This window comes from Spodoptera frugiperda, chromosome 18 (assembly GCF_023101765.2).
Source record: "Spodoptera frugiperda isolate SF20-4 chromosome 18, AGI-APGP_CSIRO_Sfru_2.0, whole genome shotgun sequence".
Classification (NCBI taxonomy): Eukaryota; Metazoa; Arthropoda; class Insecta; order Lepidoptera; family Noctuidae; genus Spodoptera; species Spodoptera frugiperda.
In genome coordinates, this window is record NC_064229.1 from 9,563,179 (window position 1) to 9,586,346 (window position 23,168).

The following is a 23,168-nucleotide window of genomic DNA, read 5'->3' on the forward strand; positions in this document are numbered from 1 at the left end:
GTCACTTCCAACCGGCCTATCTGGAAGTCATTGGGGGAGGCCTATGTTCAGCAGTGGACGTCTTGTGGCTGGTATGATGATGATGATGACAGTTTTTTTTTAAACGTTGCTCCACATTAGGATTTTCTCCTGTGTCGTGGGTGCGTTTACAAACATACAAGTTCACATACGCATGACACCCAGACCCGAAACAACAATTTGTGCATCACACAAAGAGTTGCTCCGTGCGGGAATCGAACCCGCTACCCGTTGCGCGGCAGCAAGTTGCCCAGCCACCACACCAACCGTGCAGTCAGGATGAAAAAGTTAAGAAGTAAAGAAAAACAATTTTTAATTTAACTCTTTTGTCATCCTTTACAACTAATGCGCACAATTTTTATACGTCTTATTCAATTTTGAATCAGAATAATGACTTGACGATGATCTCATGCGATAATTGTTTTGCCCTCATTAGCCTTGGGTGCGAAGTTTAAAAGAGAAAGTGCACTAAATGAATCATTACTTGTTTTTGTCCTATAAAAACAAATTTTGTACAAGCTGAGAGAGATTTTGTGATATGATTTTAATGAGAAAAAGATTCAGGTTTTGTTTGTGAACGGAGGTAGGATTTTGACACTTATTTATTAGGTAGTAAGCAACTGCTAGCAGAAACGATCTAATTGTTTTTTTTCTAATTAGGTTAGTAGTTATTTCTAGTGTGTGTATGGACACTAAAGAAAAATATCGAAAAAAAACAATCATAAAAAATATTTCACGCTTTTTATTCTTAGTCTTACCATTTTAGTTATTTTTTTTAAAACAACTTACTGATTGATCTATCTTACAAGGTTGCTAATTCTTTATTTATACAAAAAATATATGGATCTGGACAAACGATTTACTATGATTATGTTGTTTCATCTGCTATTGTCTTGTCTGTATTAAATTTTAATGTCATCTATGAAACTAATTTAGGTTGTAAATGCGTATCATCACTAATAGTAGTCTTTGCTACAAGGCTTCCTGCATGTTTTATAAGCGCCCTCATCACAAAGGTAAGCACGAACTTTCTTAGCCAGCGGACAGTCTAGACGACCACATGGACCATGCACATCTCGCTTATTGACAAACTGACCATGCTGGTACTTCCCTTTCACCATTTCTCCTGGAATAAATTGATGCTGACTGCCTCTATACTCCATTCTCTTCGGACAGTTAGTACCACCGCAAGGTCCCTTTGGAAAGCCCATGGATAAGATCGCCAGCTCACTTCGAGTAAATGGAGCAACGAATTCTTCATATTGCACAATCTCCTCAACTGGTTTTATTGGTTCTCTAGTGATGTCTGGAGCGCTAAAGAAGTAAGCTACTGGTGGCACTTCTTCTATCATAGTACCTTCCCAGTGTCTCACTACTTCAATATCCTTGAGTTGCAAGTCATCACAGAGGTACTTTCGTCCAGGTATGCGTTCCATCTCAGGCAGCGCCACAAATGAACTGACCACTCTATTACCTAAACACGTTAGTCGTAAGTAAAATTCGATTTCACCTGATGCCTTTAAATCTTCCTCACACTGCAACGGTCGAACCATTTCTACAGTATTAGTGACCATCTCTGGTTTACTTGTATCTCGATATTCTGCTTGATCATAGTTCACGGGATTTAAGTCTTCGGCTTTTTTAAGGCATTCGAAAAATGATTCGTGCCAATGTACTATGGAGAACCCTGTACAGCCCATCTCTTGATCTCTGTTCCACACAGTAACGTAGATTGGGGTCTTCTTCAATATTTCTGCTAACTTTGAAGGTCTCGACAAAAACATGACTGAATTACCAACCCCGAAGTAAGGTGGTTGTGGCAATGGTTCGGATGGTAACTGAAGCTTTACTGGCAAAACTCCTTTTCCTTTGCCTTTCTTACCTTTCTTTTTCTTTGGTTTCGCTTTTTTACCTTTTTTGCCTTTTTTTGGAGGAGGAGCGGGTGGTGGTGGCGCTACGAAGTTGTCATGTGCAACGTAAAAATCGAAGAGGGGCAGGCAGTTCATCTGCATAGTGCATGTTTGCATATACTTCAGTTCTTCTTCACTCGGTGCGGGTGGTTCCTTGCCTTTTTTACCTTTCTTGCCTTTTTTCCCCTTTGCCTTTTTAGCTCCCCCTTTTTTGCCTTTTTTGCCCTTTTTTCCTTTGAGAAGTGCTTCTAGAGCAGCAAGCCGTTCTGCTTCCCTCTTTCTCTCCTCCTCTTCCTGCTGCAGTTCCCATTCATCTTTTACAGGTGGTTCTATCTTTAAGACGATTCTTTTGACGAACACTTCGATCATGAAGATTTGCTCCATTGCAGGTGCTGTATAAATGTAATAAAGTCAAAGTCAAATCTTTTATTCCAATTAAACCATAAATACTTAGGTACTTTTGAAACGTCAACAAATAAAGAAATAAATAATAGTCCCTCAGTCTATCCGTCAGTGAAGCTAGGTGTTCGTTCCAAAGTAAAGCTTCGAATGGAGAAGAACGAGCAAGAAACTCCATTCGTTACTCTTTTAAATGATAGTTTTATTTTATAACATACGAAATACATATTCGTATAAATTAGACTACGTATTTAATAGTTTAGATTACTGTACAATAGATGTAGATCTTTGAACTTTTTATCGTTTGTATATCAAGTGCTGGTAATGCTGACTATATTATAACTTTGAAGATTGTACTTACATTGTGTTTTATCCCCCTTTGCGGAATGGCAACAAAAATATCTTCCATATAAAGATGTTATTTGGGTACATGTCGGTTTGGTTTGGTCTACTGTTGATTTCTGCACATAATTTTGGATGCCATAAACTGTTTGGGATTAACTTGAATTTGGGTTTTTGACGTAACAAACCATACTGATTATTTATAGTGAAATATGACAGTGTGTGTCACAACAATGATTGTTTACTTTTTTATCGTTTGAGGTGAGAATAGTTTTTATTACTGTGTCAATTTATTATGATTTATTTGTATTAAAATTATTTTTGTGAAAATATGTATTTCATCGCGGCTTGGCGTGCCAAGACGCCAACGCTTACGCGACGCTACTATTTTTTGTCACAAATTCGACATATTGAAGTTACGGGTTCAATCTGTGAGCCTAAAAAAGCTGGTCTCTTTTAAGTATATGGCAAAGGCTCACCCCTTAGTTAATAGGGCTTATAAGTTATAACACAAATTGTATAGCGACATTACGTGCTATAATGTGCACCTCTGGCTACCCTCTCGGGGATAAAAGGCAAAACGTTGCATCCAATTATAAATATCTTACCAGACTCTTGTATAACAAGACCAGCATATATATATATTCATTATCTTCCAAACATAACCAAAAACAAAAGCCATTGCAGTCACAAGCCACAACCACACTACAAACTCACAATCTAATTACACAATAATAGTCAATAGTCCTATAAAGCATAAACCATAAAACGCATCTACCACTTAACGAAAAAGTGGGCAACATCGATACAATAACGACACACTATCGGAGAGGCGTTTCAAATAAAAAAAAACAAAGAGTGTAAGTTTTGAGTTCACGTCTCGGGGTCACGTTTACGCACGGGAGTAGAGGAGAGCGGGGGGAAGGCCTTCCCCTCGGTCCCCTCTACTCCGCTTCTCAGCGCGAGCGCAAGACAAGTCTGTTTATTGTAGATTATGTTGCGACTGGATGGTACTTTAATTTTATTATGATTTAAGTTTTTGTTAGTGTTTTAAGGTAGAGTTTTAAGTTACTGTTGAGTGATAGCAAGATTTTTTTTTTATGATGTAAGCCGGTAAATGAGCAGGTGGATCACCGGATCCAGAGCATCCTAATCCCCCAGCGATCACCGCCGCCCATGGACACTCGAAACACCAAAAGCGTTGCAAATACGTTGTGGGGCTTTTGGGAGTTAGGAATTTAATGGCTCTTGGGAAATCGGGGATTGGTAAGGGAGATAGTTGGGCCTCCGGCAACCAGATTAGGAGCCGTTAGATATAGTTTGACTCCAACTGGCCTATCTGAAAGTCACTGGGGAAGGCCTATAATATTCAGCAGTGGACCTCCTATTGATGATGATAACAAGATTTAGCAAGGAAAAGGTCTTAACTTTAGTTTCTCTGTTGATCATCATGTGATCATCATAGTATTGGCTTTTTGCCAGTTCGATGACATGTAAAATGTGACAAATATGACGCATTTTGTTATCATATTAGGAAGAGTTTAGAACAAGTAAACCGTATAAGTATATGCGATGAGTCGCTATGACAAATAACAAACTAGGAAAAATAGTTCTGTTAATTATGCAAGTAGATAGTGCTACTTAAAACAAAAGACATAGAATTTATTTTCCAATAGTTTACACTTCTACAGTGTTAGAGTTGAAACAATGATTGAATATTGACTTAAGAATATGAGTCACAAAATTGTCGCTAACTTTTCAAGGTGAGCCTTGTTAAATACTTATTCAAGAATACTTCTAAAAGTAAATGAAATAAGCTCTTAGAATTAGTTTAGTCTTTAAAGCGTCATAACAAGAGTCAATTAATGGGACAAGCCCACCACAATCTCCTAAAACCGCTGCAACTCCTGTAAGCCAGGATCTACAGTTGTTGCAACCATGAAAACACTGGAACACTGAAGTCCAGCACATCTCAGGGACATGAATGACTGTCTTGGACCCAGCAACAAAATAAATCAGAAGATATTAATAGAGGAGGAGAGAAGAAAGAAGAGTCATCATAATTATACTTATTTGGACAGGTAACGTAACAATTTTATTGGCGTTTCATAGTTTCTGCCTACCACCATGGGAGACAGGCGTGAGTTAAATAAAGCCTTTTCTTATCAAAACATTTATTATTATCAAATTTATCAAATTTTTAAAGTTTTAAACATTTTAATTAAATTAAATTCATATCCAGCCTTACCATAATCCAATGCATGCGCACGAGCACACTCTCCATCTCGCTCACTCATCGATATTTAAATTTAGAATCGCGTTTGTACGTTATACGATTCGCAATGTACACAGTAGTACGATCATACGATGTGGATGATGTTTCTGTGTTTATTGGGCTTGAGCTTAACAACATTTGAGGTCATTAATATTCCGTTTAAAAAGAGATTTCAAAAAAAAAAACGTAAATATCCAACAATAAAGCATAGTGGCTCTGGCTACAGTGTGGTAAGAAAAGACAATTAAAATTACAGTTTTTATTTTTTTTTGTTAGCGAAGTCGTAACCACTTTGTATTAGGTCTTATTTAAAAAAATGTTGTGGAGGTCTCCCCTTCTCGGGATTGTTATGAAGATTTTATTTTTTAACTTATATTTTTCCGTATGATGACCGTAAAGTAAAGTTGTGTAGTATAACATATTACACGGAAACTGTAATCTCTAACCTATCTGCCATAGACGGAGATTATGGCAAACCCTCTTATGTAGAGAAGGCCCACAGTTCAATAATCCAGTCACTGACATTGTTTTAGCTAAAGAAAAACTTCAGAACCAAACACTAAAAACAAGTTTAGATCAATAACACCGATACAAATCAATCCATTGATATATTTTGTAAACTGAATTAGATAAAACAGACTGATAGACAAACCGGACCACCTAGAATACTTAGACAGATACAAATCTAAGATATTGCGAAACAGCAACTATGTTAAGTTGATCTTGCAATAGGATCACTTAATTCTGTAGTTGGATCAGCTTTTATGGAACACGTCGACGTGTGATCCCTTGATAAGGATGGGTGATCTCTTTGAGACAACTTGGAGCTTCTGAACGTGATTTACTTCACTCAGTTTAATAGACTGTGTCGTTGGTAGAGTAGTCAGAAGTGCATGAACTAAGTTAGGTGTTATTGATTTATTTTTGAGGAGTAAACAAAGTACTAAGCTTTAGGTCTAAGCTTTAGGTTGGTCTCCGGCTCGAAGAGCAGTTGAAAGGGGGTAATTTTTAGTCAGTAAGAGTCTGACACTCACTCTAGCCTCGCCCAAGGCGAGAGAAGTCGCTGTATGATTTTCCTCCCGTAAAAAAAGCTTATATCAGGCATAGTAGGTTATTGTTTTTTTAGTTATCAATGCCTACAAAGGTCATCAACATGACCAACAGCTCATGAGAGTATACTACTGGACTATCTTAAGGACCTCTACCCCAAAAGTGTACTTTGCCATAGACCAAAAGTTCCACACTTAGTATTTAATGGGTTCACCACCAACAGTAGGCAGTCGAAAATAGAGCTCAATGAATTTCTCATCGCAGCTTATGGGAATAAATAAAAGGCTTATTTTTCAATAAATAATAACCTTAAAAAATATGACGTACTTAAAAAACTACTCTAATTTTCACAAAATAAACAACAAAATCCTTTAAAACACTGTCAGACAAACACATTTACATTTTACAGCTATAAAATGAAAACGTAAATCTAATATTGTGTGGTTATAAAATTTTCCGTTTGGTAGTATCGATGGCGGGTAACAAGGGTGGGGGGAGGGGGGGTCGTTAGCCCGCAGAACCGGTAGCGTGTGCGCATCGTGCAGCTGCGCCTGCGACGGCGTTAAGGCGCGTTTATAATGGAAAAGGATTTGTACGATTGGAGGTTATTTTTTTTGTACATTTTACGTGTTGTAGCTAATATAGTATTTGTGACTGGATTTTTTTTATTATTTAGGGCTGAGATATTTAGACAGTAATCATTGGTTGGCTTCTTTGAGTTGTGGGTATATTAAAAACAGAAAATTAAACATTTAAAAATACTAATGCTACTGCCTCTGTATTGAATCAATCTTTAGTTTCTTACCAAACAAATTTACCATAGTTACTGTCAATCAACAAAAACCTTCATTACAAATGAATTAATAACACGACTACCCCACCTAATTCCCACGAACAAAATCCAATATGATTTTCCAACACCTCACTTTAACTCAAATGGCTAGCGGAAAATGTTTCAAGTTACTAATACAATGCATTTTCTTCGTAAAATGAAGTGATTCATTGCATTTCCACGTATGTAGTTAGTGGAATGTGTCACTTGAAATTGTGGATTAATATTTTATTGCTTTCGTCTAGGTTTGGTTTCCAATCGATCGGTAGGGAGTTTACTAGAAAATTTGGTTCGAATTATGTGACGGGAAATATAAATTCATTTCGGGTGTGTTGGCTTGTGTTTTGTTAATGGAGTGCTTTTGAATTATTTTTGTTATGGTTTACTGGGTATTTATATGTTTAGGAATATAAAAGGTTAATAGAAAAATATTGCTCTACCTACTACCTATACTGAGGTGAATGGTTTTCACAAAAAAACATCAACATTTTTAGTAGCCGCTCGCTGTGAAGATAATAAGTAAAATAAGTAATCATAACTTTCGTGAGACATTTAAACATTTTTTTAAATAAATTTTCGCTATTTATTTGTTGGAAAGTCCAAGTTATAAAAATATGTAAGAAAGCCTACTTATCAATATTAATTTTTTTTATATTTATTCACGATCAGCCTACTAATATCAGTAGACTGCGCGACGTCGCCACGTCTGCGCATGCTGCTCATGATAAAGAGTCCCTCTGTGACTCGAAACTAGTAGAGCTTTTCTCCATTAATGTACGTGAGTGAACCGTGATTTTTAATTAAGTTTTGGTCAACTATACTTACAATAGTTGTTAAAATTATAAACAAAGTAAATAAATAGATATAAATCCGTCCCATCTCAACATAAACACATCCTAACCAATCATCTCGCTTATACAAGTACTATAGTGGCACGGTGTACGTGCAACTTACACTATACTAACAGCACAACCATAATTATTATATATATATATATATACAGTATATATACATTATACATATACACGCCGTAGTAAACTGTCGTATATTATACTTAGATATGTTTATGTATGTATTATACAATCGTATCGAGGTCATAGCTAGATATAGTTAGATGTTATGTCATTTGCTTTAGTTGTTTGTGTTTTAGAGTTTATGTTTAGGCTTGTTTTGAGTTCTAAGTGATTTTGTTTGTTACTGATTGCCTCGTTGATTGCAAGTGCGACTCCCGGACAAGGGGTCTGGGGTTCGAACCCCGAGTCGGGCAAAGTATTTTTCGAAAATTTCTCAGTAGTAGCACGGAGTCTGGACTTTGTATCCAGTATATGGCAACAGGCTCACCCCCTATTACATGGGACTAATAACACCAATGGTGAAAAGTGGGTGTAACATTGTATTTTGCATTACGTGTCGTAATGTGCACCTTTGCGTACCCCTTCGGGGATAAAAGGCGTGACGTTACGAAGACGATGAACTGCGCCCAAATGCTTTTAGTTGCAGACTTAAAGGACCTATAGAGCTTTCTGGATGTTCATCTTGAGTTAAACCTATTTCGTTAAGCAAGAGATTGGAAACGTGACGTGAGGGGTAGGGAGTACTTTGCCCTACAGATATGACCATGGCTGATAATATAATATACTATCATACTAGTCATGCCATGCCATCCTAAAACCTTTTCCTAAGGCTAAAATCAAATGAAAACCGCAACTAAATCGGTTCAACCAAACGCGAAACATACACACAGGTCAAACTGAGAACCTCCTTTTTTTGAAGTCGGTTAAAAAGTATTAGTTACATATCATATTATACGAAAAGAAAAAGCTTACTAGTTTTGTTTAGTTTATAGAAAATTTTGGAACAGAGTAAATTATGAATATGTTACAACTTTAAGTACGTTTTTATTCAAAACTATTGACACACACACATACAACGTCACCCCTTTTATCCCCGAAGGGGTAGGCAGAGGTGCACTTTACAGCACGTAATGCTGCTGTACAAAAACTGTTGACCTGAAGTTAAATATTCACAGTCTAAACACATTACAAGTTATATTCACAACAAGCACATTAATCTTACACTAACGTAGTATAAGATAGCAGTGAAGTGAGCGCTTAGCACGTTAGCTGCGCGGGCGCACGTTTCTAGCGGTAGTTGTGTGTTTTGTTTTATTTTGTTGTTTCTAAGTACTTAGTTACGTAGTAGTAGTTTTAGTATTATGACGTAGTATCTCAGTAGTGTAGGTGGATGGATGATTTGACAATAAATAGGATTAGAAAAAATATGTATTGTACTTTTAATCTCTGCATCATTGGTAGAGCTATACGACTGGCGTGAAAAGAGTTTCGGGTTCGATTCCCGTTCTCGAGAAAAGTGTGGGGATTCTTGTTCTTTAATATTTGTATTCAGTCGAAGATTTTTTAAGGGGAAATATCATTCAATGAATGCTTCCACATTGGGCGAGGCGAGAGGGAGTGTCAGAATATTACTGACTAAAAACCACCCCGTTCTTAGTCCAACTTTTCAAACCGGAGCTCTGGTAACCCGCTAGGCAGTCCGCAGTTCCGGGATTTACTCGAAACTTGGAATTTGGTTGGGTATAAGATAGGATAGACAATAGGGCTGTCCTTTGTATACAGGGAGTATAATCATACAAGTTCAGCCTAGTGGTCATAAACCTAAACTTAGATTCATAAAACTACATAGGTATAACATAAAGCCTTGAGCCAATAAATTGGAATTACATACCACATTACAAATACAGTACATTAAACAAAATCCACAAGACCACTCATCGCATTCATTTAACATTGTTATCATACGAACCGAGAACCATTTTGTATGTTACTCATCAATGACTCTACAAATCTTGTGAGGCTATGACATAAATCGAACTGATGACTAAAATCGTCAATCAAAGCTGACAATCGCTCTTGAAGGTAAAATAGTGTGAAGGAAATGATTGATTGTTGCTTATTTTGATGTTGAAATTTAAGTATTCAATTTTTCTAGAGCTGCGGACTGCCTAGCTGAAATCTGGCTGATTTTCCCCTATCAAAAATGTATCAAAGAGTTTGACTAGCAATAACAACTATCATAGATATTTGCAGGATCCCTAGACAATTAGCTTAGCAGACAGTCGTGACCAGTCGACCAAAGATAGTAAAGCTATAGCGCAATCATAGTACTCCAAGTGTTGACCACAACGATATTAAATGTCTTTCTTCTAATCTTACGAAGGAATAGAGGCGTGACGTCACCGCAATACGTCACGGTTATAGTTCTGTCGTTAGCCATATCGATAGAGCGATAGATCGTCTTTCAGAGGCTGTTGGGTTAAAAGAGTGACTGTGGAGCAAGGGATCGCGTGATAGGTGATAGTAGCCTGTCTTACTTGTGCTTCATTTAAAATTAAGTTATTTATTATTTACATCGTTGGTCGAGTCCTTCAATGGTCACAAGTGCGATTGTATACGAAAGAATTACTGGGTTTTTTTCGGTCTTTCGAAAATTTCCCGGACGGAGTCTGGAATTGTGCCCAGTATAATATGGCAATAAGGTTACCCCCTATATATTACATGAGACTCATAACACAAATGGTAACAAGTAGAAACTGAGTACATTGTACAGTGGCATTACGTGTCGTAATATGCACCTCTGCCTATCCCTTCTGGAATAAAAGGTGTGACATTGCAATGTTGCATTATTATTTACCCATTTAACATCTGTTTTCAATTTATTATTATCATTTATTAACTCGGTGATTAATAGACACTAGTACTTATTTTTGTACATGTTTCATTTCCTATGACCGTTTGTTAAAAAGTTTTATATTAAGTTTCTACCTCCAAATTATTACTACTTATCTACTTACACGCTCTGTTAAATATACCTATGAAGTTGAATTTTAAATTAATGTCGATATCCTATAATTTTTCAAAAGGCATCAATAATTCCCCTACTAGGGACTCCTGTTCGAAGTTTCAAATTAAAATTGATGGTATTAATATCTCTAGAGTGTTAAATACTTCTTAAAAACTTTGGAAAAGTTGTCTATGAGCGATCGCCATCGTCTATTAAATATTGAAGTTAAGAAAGTTACGAAATAAATTGTAAAGTTTTTAATTTCTTGATAATATGTTGCTTATAAAGAAAATTTTAGGACACCGTTTTGTCGATAATGATAGACTTACTCGTACTTTTTTCATATGTATAATTATTTTTTGTAACTGTTTGAAATAATTTCATGCAATACTTATTGTATTTTTTCTGTGTTTCATAAATACCTTCAACGTCACGCCTTTTATCCCCGATGGGGAAGGCAAAGTTGCACAATACGGCACGTAATGTCGCTATACAATGTACATCCATTTTCACCATTTGTGTTTTAAGTCCCATGTAATAAGGGGTGAGTCTATTTACATGTACTACGTTTTGTTCATAAGTAATGGAATACTAAAAATAATAATTAATGAATTGTGTATTTTTGATCACAAGGGTTAAGCTTACTAAATTCAACCAGTCTAAAACACTGCCCAGTAAAATAAAGTACTTTTTCTAGTAGCAAAACATTTTTTTTTCTTGTTCCACTACCCTACTCCTGATTCTATCCATTACAACTACACCCCATTCCTCCATTATACTCCAAAATACGGTCCCAAAGCTTGTAACCCAATATCTTCGTAAATGATGGACAATACTGAGCACAGGTGTGAGTGTTGTGATGGCAGTCAGTCTCTGCTCTGTTCAATTAAAACTAGGAATAATAAACACGGACACTCATTTACATATGCGTCAGTTGGTTCAAAGTTAACGACTGTTTGGTGCAAGTTTGTGGGTGTAGCGGATGATTGAAAAATGTTGTTATATTTATGTATGTAATTTTGTTTTGTGGTTAAAGTCTTTGTGGATAGTCTTATAGATCAAGACAGTGGTTAAGCGCGATTAGTTTGGTTAGATTTTTAGTTCGTAAAAGTCGTGGTGTCGGCGTAGCTTTCCGCGCGTGCCTCAAAGAGCCATTACACCATTACAAATGGGGCCCGGTAGATCTGATGCCTGATCCGGAGCTGCGGACTATCTAGCGGGTTTACCGGGGCGGTATGTATCCGGCTCCAAAAGCAGGAGTAGGAACAGGATGGTTTTTAGTCAATAAGGCAGGCAAAACCGCAAACAAGAAATAGTTGGATAAAAAACTAACAATAATATTGGTTTTAGTTGGTGAATAGACATGTTCAATGATTTCCGCTTCCAAAAGTCTATAATTTAAGCCAAACCTTTAGGATTACACACAGAATTTATTGGCTACAATTGAAAATATTGTTCGTGAGTCAGTTTTATGTGTTTTCATGCATTACCTTGATGTGTTGATGGTGTATTATGTTTATAATGAGTCGTAAATATAATGTGTACACCATTACTCCGGTCAATAGTTTCGTTGAGATTCAAATATGCCTTTATGATGAACTGACTGATTTGTGGATGGTGTAATTTTGTGTAGAAAGATTTGGGTATTTTCAATAGCTACATGTTTGTCAATGTCGCTAAATGTCTATTAGGGATTACTATTAAAATGAGCTTTTTTGACTAGAATGAAAATTAGAAAAAATATTACCTAACTAATATAGATATTATGCAACTGATTTTGGATGAATATAAGTACATATAACATACTTTTTTATCACATTAGATGACAGGTTACCACCATTTCTTATGCAGAGCTGGTAAATACAGCGATGTTTATGCGGCATTTTGCTGTGGGGTACGATGTAGATTTTGCACGTCTGCAATATATAAGAATCTTTAACCTTTTAAAATATAAATATTCCGTGTGTCAATTATTTATGTATTTGTGACACCTACATAATACAATATTTGAAAAAAGAAGCGAGGACACAATTTTACAAATATAATATTCATTTATTGCTCTATCAAGCGCTAATCTACTTCCTAATAACATAACTGCTTAATGAATATATCTAATACGATCCAATTCCAAACACCACCTATTTATAGAAACAACATCTTAGAACTAAGATAGGTCGTAATATAAACACGCTACGTATGCAAAGGACAGTAACACATTACCCTCCGTCCGCGCAGTCGGTTAATTGACAATCCCTAGTTGTTATAGTCCGATAGTTTGGCGATTTGAATAAATACTCGCGCTTAACTAAATATTTGGAGTTCTGAGTACAGGTTAAGACAAAAATGTTAAGAAATTGAGATGATTTTGGTTAAAGACTTGTAAGTTTAGACGTTCTTGATCGTTTAATTCACAATTAATTATAATGATTGTTAAATTAAAATCGATTTTAAATATTACTTTACTAACTTGAGTGCGAATAGCCAATTTTTTTTTATGGAATAGGCGGCAAACGAGCAGCCGTGTCTCCATACCTGGTGTTAAGCACCTGTGACTCACAGGTCACAGTCACAGAAAATGTGTTCGCCGGTCTTTTATGTGAAGGAATACGCTCTTTTCTTGAATGTTTTCATACTCTGTATTTTCGTTAAAAAAACAGCAACAAAATAAAATCATCAGCGCAAAACCTAACCCTCTCTACGCTGCAGTCACTGCAAAAAATACCAAATAACCAACATCAAGGCATTAAAAAAAATCCGCCACCAACTCTAAACTAACCACCAAATTCACCAGCTATTCTCATAATACCTACGACTAAAGGAAACTAGATCTCAAGAGAATCTAATAACATTATCTTGAAGCTAACATCGTCTGCACTCGACTGTACCATCACCGTACGTTAATCAGTAGGAAAAACAATCCTAAGCACCCTTTTGCATATGCAAACATTGCTACTGGCATTATCTTTGAACCGTGACGCTAAATTAGTTCCTAAAGTATATGGAATAGTGAAGTGTTTATGAGCGAAATTGGTGTAGCAGTGTTGTGGTGGATGAGTGAAATTGTAGCGGTTGGCTATAAAGTTCATTTTTGATAGTTTTAAATAAAATTGCTGTGGAATTTTTTTAGCAAACTTTGTAGTTTCAGAATTAGCTGTTGATGCAAATAAAACGTGAAAATCTATTAATACTTCTAGAACTTTTGAGTACTTTTATACTAAGTACTTTAAATATATTTCTTACTTTTCTTCGACGATTTATCAATCAACAGAATATTTGTTTACATCTGCCTTATGACTAGCCCCAGGATTTAATTTTGTTGATTGGCTAGTTCGCTTGTCACTAAACCTACCTGTTTGCAAGCATTTTTCTGAGGAAGAAAAATCATCCAATGACTTCCTCCGCCTTGAGTGAAGCGAGACTAAACTGTAAGAGTTTAGTCAAACTGTAAGAGTTTAGTCTCGCTTCACTCAAGATGTTTAAAAACTATCCCGTTCCTGCTCCTGCTTTCCAGAGCCCTGGTAACTCGCTAGGTAATCCGCAGCTCAACTTATATGCAAGTCTTACTTATAAGTAGTCTTCAAGAAAATTATTGTGTTATTTGGAATGAAAAGCTCTATCATTTTAATCAACAATATAAATAATAAACTATACTCATAAGTAGCAGTTCATTTTCTCATTCTACACATAAAAACAATTCTTGTTGTAATTCACACAAAGTTGAATTTGAAATAACATAATTTGGTCTTGATTAAGCACATACGACCTTATTAAATAGTGTTAATTAGGAGACAGGATTCTGAAAGCTGTAGAGTAGTTTTAATTTGAATACTCTTTGTATTTGAAAACATAATTATGTGGTTTCGTAGTATGGCACGGAAACTTATCTTTTATACCCTGAAAGGTTAAACAGTAGTAGCAGAAGTAGTAGGTTAAGCAGAAGAGGTTTATACTGGACTCAATTTTAATCTATATCCTTAGTACGAGTATGTTTAAAGTAATTGAAACGAGAGCGCGTTCGGCGCTCTAATTTGTTGGTTTATTCGTCTATTCAGATACCCATATTTTTTCCGACTAGAAAACCTAGACTATGAACTAGTAACCACCCAAACAACAAAGCTACAGAAGTCGAAAGCCAATTGTAAAAAATAAAAATATTTTTATTTACCATTTAACCCTGTCAACTCCACTTGGGGTCTACCCGACCGTCATCCGAAAGACGTCTGTTTTAGTTTGTGCAAAACTAATTGGTTATGCAAAATTTGAGTGGCCATCCAAGTCGGGCGCACTCTGTGAAGATCTGCGCAAACACCGCCAGTAGAAAATAATTGGGCTACGTACAACACAAGTGGGCTTGCAGATGAGAAGCGGTTAATTTGGCTTTGTTTGACCAGTGCTTTTTCGTAGATGTCTGCTTGTAGGGGATTATTTTAGTTTTAGTTGGTTATCTTTAATTCATTAGTTACTATTTTCTTTTATTTTTTCATCATTGTAAGTATATTTTCTGTTTGTCAAAAACATGACGAGCTAAATGTTTGTTAAGGGTAGATTAAATATTTTAGGTTTTTTAGACAAAATAAAATGTTCTTCGCCAATAATTAAATGGTAAAGAAATAACATTAAAAATCAATCCCTAGAGCCATATATCATCATAAATCTTCAAAAGATAACAAAATATCAACAAACCTTTTTCAAAAACATGACAGAAAAATACTACACCCCCTAGCTGTCAAATGGTAGAGCATTTCAAGCCAGAAAAAAATGTCCGACACATTTAAATTTCGAATGCAGTCACGACACATCAATTCTGCCCATCATCGGTGATGTCCGACAATTTTTTTCAACTTTTTTCTGTTAAAAATCCCGTGGAGTTATAAAAATAAATGAGGCTTCGCAAACATAGGGGCGAGGACAATAGTTAGGTCATTATTTTCGGTCATTTGAACGAGCTACGGTTTCATTTGAGGGGGTAGAGTGAGGGGGTATAAATAACCTGTAGTAAGCGGTCGAGGGTTGAGTGAAACATCCAGATTTTTGACGAGTTTTATTATGATGAGTTCTTATCATAATTTGAGTTCAGAAAATTACACACTCTAATTACTTTTCGGAACGTAATGGTTTGACGTTGTCATGCTATTTTTTGGGGTGAATGTTATTATGAGTTTTTGCGTAAAAAAAATAATTAATGAAATGTGATTTTGTACTTGCTTTCAGACAGGTGTCTAAAAAGGTAAAAACTTTTTTTATTAAAGGGAAAATTAATGCTTAAACCAGGCAAAATTAGTGCTACGAAGCCTTATGACTTGATTTATTTAAGAATTATTTTCATATCTTCAATATTTCAAGACGTCAATAGCACAAATACCTATTTGTTTTATGACTTCGTAGGATCAATTTTTACTGATGATATTAACTTCATGTTTAAATAATCTGTGTTCTGAACGACATTCTATGAGGCATATTTGTTATAAAGACGAAATGAAATAAACATTTTTAATATCTCGTTATTTATTCTCAATATGGTAAAAATGAGTTACCCAAAAATCCACCCTCAATCTCCGCACACGATAAATAATTTCTCTGTACTACAATAACATTAATTTTAATGTTAAAAAACCGCGCATTTTTACACTTGCAAGGGTCCAAAGTACCAGCGTCTATTCAAATGTTGCCATCGTAAAAATGTACCAAGTATTCAGTATTGCCGTAATAAAAAGCAATAATTGTAATTCTTTTGGAAAAATTGTAATTTGACGGTTAAATTGGTAAGGAGGAGATTTTTCTTGCAATATTAGATTTGGTGTGAAGATTTCCATGATTTACGTGACATTAGTGATAGTATGAATATAATATCAGACTAATAAAAGTTAACAAAATGAAGGAATAGTGCGGAAGTTCCCTTTAGTAAAATTGAGAATCCTGTGCGTAATCTTATCGTATATATCGTATTTCTCAGTCCAAAATAAATTAATATTTAAATCAATACAATAAAATATTCAAAAATCACACTTTCATTCACTGATAGTTTACTTAATTTTCGAGTTTTTCTAGTTAATCAGATGACGTCATATCTCACCATTTCATACAAAATTCATAGACACTATCGTTTTTGACGTTTCGATAAAAGTATTGAATTTGACTAGTAGGAAACTGTTGCTGATTGGTTTTTTTACTATTCATCATTAATGAGGAAAATACTATTTGATACGTACCCTGTTTGCCTGTTTGCTGTAAAAACAGGCGCTTAGTAACTGAAAAAGAATGCGGATACGCTGACTACCACAAGAAGCATAGTAGTTAACCCGACATAGATTTCATTGTTTAATTAACTTCTGTAGTCTTAATTACCTTCTTAATAGAATTCATTTTCGCACCAAATTATACTTCATCATGATTATTGGAGCCTTTCTTTAACTTTTTACTAGAAACAATGGTCGTGGGAAAATGTCTGTTGTACTGTTGTACCAAGATAGTAAAAAGTCTTCGATTGTATTCAGAAATCCAGACAAGAAAGTGGTATAACCAGAGAATATAAGTTTTCTCTATTGTTAAAAATACGTGTCGACTTATAAAAGAAAACATTTACTATTGAGTGAATATTTATCCTGCCAAAAAATTAAACGATATGACATCATAGTATTTTTTTTATTTGTTTATTTATTTAAAAAAAACCCGTTCTCTCCTTTATGAGCGTGGATGTCTGTATGACTAGCATTTGGGTTCTGGTTTAAGCAACTTTAAAGTTCTCTTAACACAAAATATTTTAAAAACGATGATAAATCAATCAAATTAAATTTCAAAAGCAGACTTTTCATTTTCAGTTTATAAAATCCTCAAATATCGAAATTCAGTACATACCACACTATCTTCACCAGCTACAGTCGCGTGCGCATAATCGGTAACGGCACACGCCTTATTTACAAACACAACATTCACACCAAACCAACCAAAACCCACCTCTATTGCCTTAGCAATAAGTTCCATGGCATCTGCATACGTTTTTATACAGACTACAATAGGTGTTGTTCAAGAATCGTTATTTTTTTTTTATTGATATATTGCTAGGTCAAGTTCAGACAGGCAGACTATCCGACCGTGATAGCCTAGGTCATTAACGAAGCTAACTGTAGTTAATTATTGCAGTTTTTTGTTCAAATCAGTATTATTAATAGTGGGTTGAAAGATTTCGATGTTTTTTGTCTTTTGATTTTGGTATATTGGTCACGACTTGTGATTTTATAGTGTCGAATCGTCTTCTAAATTTAGCTGTACCTAATCATTTTGAAAATGGTTTGATTTGGTTATCTTATGCCTCTATTTCATATTATGTTTTCTTATAAATGATGGTCACAGGACCAATGCGTTATTTTCAACCGATCAATTTGAAAGCTACTGGGAGAGGCCTATGTAGAGCAGAACGTCTTATGACTGATATGTTGACGATAGCTCAAGTTTTGATACTTCATCAATTTTGACAGACGATTGCTCAAAACGTGGTCCTTGGCTCCGCAATTTCTATTTCTTTCTCAGTCAATAATAGGAGTAAGCAGAGAGTGTCTTTTAATTCTTTATTTTATTTTGCACACAAGTATCTTCTTGCTTAAACATAGCATTTTTTCTATGTGTATGTATGATAAACTTTCTTTCTCTTTACCGTATCGAATATCAAAAGTGAAGGTCCTCCAACTAATTCCCGCTAAACAATAATGATTGGAGTATATCGATGACAGCCATTGTCCCAGTCGCCTGCGCACGCAACTGAGCAGCTGTACCGACTGCAACAATAAATTTATGAGTAAAAACTGAGTTTGTGCCACACCCGCCGGCGACAGAGTTGTTAGGGTAGTGTTTGATTGACGCGGTTCTAACGCATTTGGTGGTTGGACGCGCGTCTTTTAAGCTATCGAAATTTACTTTGAAAAATAACTTGTATTTTAAGTTCTGCAAGGATCTGTTCTGGTACAAATCTAAATTCTTTACTATACCTGGTAGTTGAAAATCAAATGACGTCTAATTTGATATCCCATTTGAATGAATGTTTAGGTGAGGATACTAAAATGTAGACTGCTTAAGTGTTCAGTCTCAATATTTTTATTTAACAATCCTAATACGTCGATGTCTTGTGAACTTATCACTGATAAGTCTCAAGATATTATAGACATAAAAATTTTATGTTTCCAGACATTAGAATCCATATAAATCTCCTAGCCTTAGCGCGTAAGACAAACTCCACCCTAAACCCTCAAAGCGGTCCCTTCGCTTCGTGATTACAGCACAAATGGCTCTTTATAATTACACTGTCAAGGTTCGAGACCTGTTTACTGCCTATTGTCTTTGTCTCAATACGATTTGAATCGAAACCATTTCAGTTTTGATATTTCAATTTATTTGTAGGCAAATACAGGCGAATTTGAATTTAATTGCTGGTACCGATTATTGGTTCTGCTGCTGGTAATTTAATGGTGTTTTGTTGTTTACGGTTGTACTATGTTAACTTTGTGTTTTTATGGAAAGGTGACTAACGCAAGTATGTTAATCATAATGACATGATGAACACACAAACCTCAAACTAAAGTACCTACCTATGAAAAGTACAAAAGAAAGTACATAGTTACTTAAGAGCCTCATAGGTATTTTAGTTAAGGTATCATTTTACAGAAACTAGAAAGCAGTTGCATTCTTTAATAATGAACCTGCAATCTCTTCTGATCAATGATTTTCTGACGTTATTCTGTCACTATTAATTGTTTGCTATATAACAGTTGGTTTTCCAAATAAATAAAGAGATCTCTAACCCAGATAGGTTAGTCTTGGGAGATACCAAGATTTGATATTATGGTAAACCACTCGGATATGGTGTAGGCGCGTAACCCAGTAGTGAACTGTTATAGGCTCTTGATGATTTAATATATTCGTATACCAATCCCATTATAACCTATTAATGAATAATCAAAATTACACTATTATAAATAATGAACAAAACAATACTAAAAGTCAACTATCACCATACACCAAATAATGTTTAAATACAAGCCCAAACTATCAAGGGACTAGACATTTAACGTCACCATAACTGTCTCAATAGAAGAGTATTTACGTCAATACCACATGTGATAGATTTTATGTACAAACAAACAGAACCCCTTGAGATTTCACAAAGGAATCTAATATTTACGAGAGCATTAATTTTCATTGGTATAAACTGCAGGATTATTGATAGTTCCTGTTGTTAAAAATTTTGGGAATTTTTGTAACTTTGTCGACATCTTTGCTTCCGTCTAAAGGACCAAAAGCAATGAAAGGACCAAAATTCCATTAAAAATATACTTTCAATGATGCAATGCAAACCTTATTTCGAACACAATATGTTTCGTCAACAATTAAGCGTAAGGTCTTTTAAATTGCTAACTAAGTTAGTACTAAAACAGTCAACTACTTTACAGTCCTTTATAAATTACCAACATTTTAGAACATCAACATTCAAATAGCGTCATGTTTATATTCCAGAACCACAAAGTATACACCATAATTAATATCAACAAGGTACATTTTCCCTTGATGTTAACTATCGCTATCCTTGTCCAAGATAGATCATAACTTAATGCAAATTAATAGGATTTTACAAGACCAAAACCTGTTCCTAAAAGCTGTACGAACTTTGCAATTACTGCTCTAACGACATCGATCTTTTACCTTGCAACTTTGTAGCATTTTCTGCAGTAAAATTAACACCCCAGAGAAGAAAGTCCTTAGTCTTTGTCACCCTAATGATTATACCTATTATACTAATCTCAGAGTTGAATAATAAAGAGACTTTAAGTACCAATAAAATATTTAGTACCGACATGTACCGAAGAAGCTAGATCGATGGTTCTTCACGTTTTTTGGGACAGAAGGACCAGTTTATACTGATCTCTCGGTCTAACAGCCCATTTCGTCTCGAAGGACCACATTTTTTTGGGTTGTAATAACACAAGATGTTTTTATGGCACTATTTTAAATATGGCATCTTAAGCGGAGCCCAGCTTTATTTATGGGGACCGTAATTTTTGGTGGAAGACAATGGTTTTAATTATGTGCGGTGATAACTACTGTTAGTAAAAGACGTTGATGGGAGGATTTTCAGGTATTATTCAAATGGCGAACCGTAAAAGGGAGATAAAATGCGTTGTTTATGAGGTGATCAGATGCTTCTGTGTTTTGCTGTGGAAAACTGTTATGGATATAGTAAAATAAATATAATGATTAAGGTTATATTGAAATTCATAAGACAATCAGCTTAAGAAGGTTGATATTTTAATTTGGAATTTTTCGTAAGCTTCAGATGTTAATTTTTGTTTGCTTATCTCCATTTCGCTTAAAAATGAATCAATTTCGTAGTTCATGGTTATAAAATAGAAAACAGTTTTATCAGCATTATAATGGCAAAATGCGAGACAATGCTTAATGAAAACATAATTTAAATGCCATATTGTCTTGGTAGTACAAATCCAAACAAAACACACATACGTGCTAAAAATTAAACTACCCTACATATCTAAAAGCTCAAAACAAAAACAATCCCAACACCCGACTGCTGAGAAAACACATAAAACGCTTAAAATAAAACACTCTGTGTACAATACGTCAAGTGTGATCCCAATAAAGAATGCTTAAAGACACACCATGTATAATTGTCAGTTTTAAACCTCGTAATGGTTGCTAGTGAGTTATTGACTCTGTTTTATTAGTTAGTAATAAAGTTCTCTTTGTCTTTGAATAGATGGATGGGGCTTATGGACTTATTTTTGGCTATTTACTGCGGTAGGTTGCACCAGGTGGCATAATTGGTTGCTAGAAATTTCGTTTAGTTAGTAACTGAAGCAAACTATCAATTTCTTCTTAATAATCATTCTAGTTATTTATTATTTCTGACAGCGGCTTTGCCCGCGGTCTCAAGGGATAAAAAGTGTCCTATATATGTTTCTAGATTATATAATCTATCCCTGTTCCAAATTTCATCCCGATCCCTTCAACCGTTTTGACGTGATTGAGTAACAAACATATACACAAACACATAAACTCACAAACTTTCGCATTTTTTATTTATAGTATGAGTAGTATAATAAGATATCGGTGTTCTTTATCACCATCCTTACGTCTAGACTAGGTTTCTCCTTCTTGTCTTGTCCAAACTGGAACTCATTTACTAAGTACTTAACTTCTTTTAAATAATATTTTTATGTTATAGGAAACTTGTCCGCAAAAACAACTTCAGTATTCATACCTAAACCAACAACTGATCTCAAAAATAATTTCAATAGATTTTAATTTATGCTGTAAATGTTTTGGTGAAGTATCTGCTTCGGTCTTCTGATCTTTTTTGCAACTTCTGTGAACACACATGTCATGCTAAGATTAAGTAATATCATTACTAACTATGGGAAATCAAATAATGATACCTGCATGGGAAATACTAAATCGGAATCCATAACCACGGTTCATTAGATTAACGATGTCCCCATAATTGAATGGCCCATGCAATAGCATTATTAAGTTTTTAGACGTTATGCGTTACTTAGTTAGTATTGATACATTTTTATATAAAGTATATGTTAATAATAATTATTTTTTTATAGGAATAGTACCTGGTAGACACGAGAAATACCGCTGGGGCAGAAAGGTTCTCGAGTGGAGACCACGTAACGGCAAGCGTACAAGGTGGACAGATGATCTGACTAAGGTTGCAGGGAGGCGCTGGATACAGGTCGTTTCCAACCGGTTTATCTGGAAGACATTGGGGGAGGCCTGTGTTTAGCAGTGGACGTCTTATGGTTGATATGATTATGATGATGATGAGACACGGAAAATAGTAAACGATTAACACTGCCTATGGAGATCTTCAACTCGAACTTACAAGCGCCTTCAAAATAAACGCTCTTTTTTAGTTTAGATTATTATGTACTTACCTTTAACTGGCCATAAAATTAAAAACGATTAATTTTAATTATTGTATATTTATTGGTTATTGGTCCTTTTTCTGCCATAAGTCCCGATTTTGTGCATCTTTCATCCTATTAAACATAGAATAATAATATAAAACAGCTTTTCTAAAATTTGGACTTTATTCAAGCCCAAAAAAGAACAGGTTGGTCCACTCAATCAATTATCTATATCAAACAGAAGACAGGATATGACGAGTATTAGTCTAATACCACTAAATGTGACTCATTATGGACACAAAAATGGCTGTCAAGCGACTATAGGTGTATTAATATTTCCGCTCCTGGTCGTTAGTTAAAAATAATCTTGATTGTTTTAATATGGTGGAGCTTTGATCGGAAATGGATTTTATTGTGGTCATGTTTTAGAATTACAGTAGAACTCCAATTATCCGAGTTAATGGGGACCGGGACCCATTCGGATAATCAAATATTCGGATAATCGGATTTTGTCAAAAAAATTGCCATTGAAGAGAAAGCTACTAAAAGCTACGTTTTGATAT

General features: G+C 35.1%; 1 protein-coding gene across 1 annotated transcript; it reads right to left on the bottom strand.

Moving 5' to 3' along the window:
* Positions 1 to 846: 846 nt before the first annotated feature.
* Positions 847 to 2,885, bottom strand: LOC118278251 (uncharacterized). Its single transcript, XM_035597393.2, has 2 exons — positions 2,689 to 2,885; positions 847 to 2,320 (listed from the first exon to the last, which is right to left on the bottom strand). Exon 2 carries the CDS (start codon positions 2,310 to 2,312, stop codon positions 975 to 977), a length of 1,338 nt encoding a protein of 445 aa, XP_035453286.1. The 5' UTR covers positions 2,313 to 2,320; positions 2,689 to 2,885; the 3' UTR covers positions 847 to 974.
* Between the last annotated feature and the right edge of the window lie 20,283 nt (positions 2,886 to 23,168).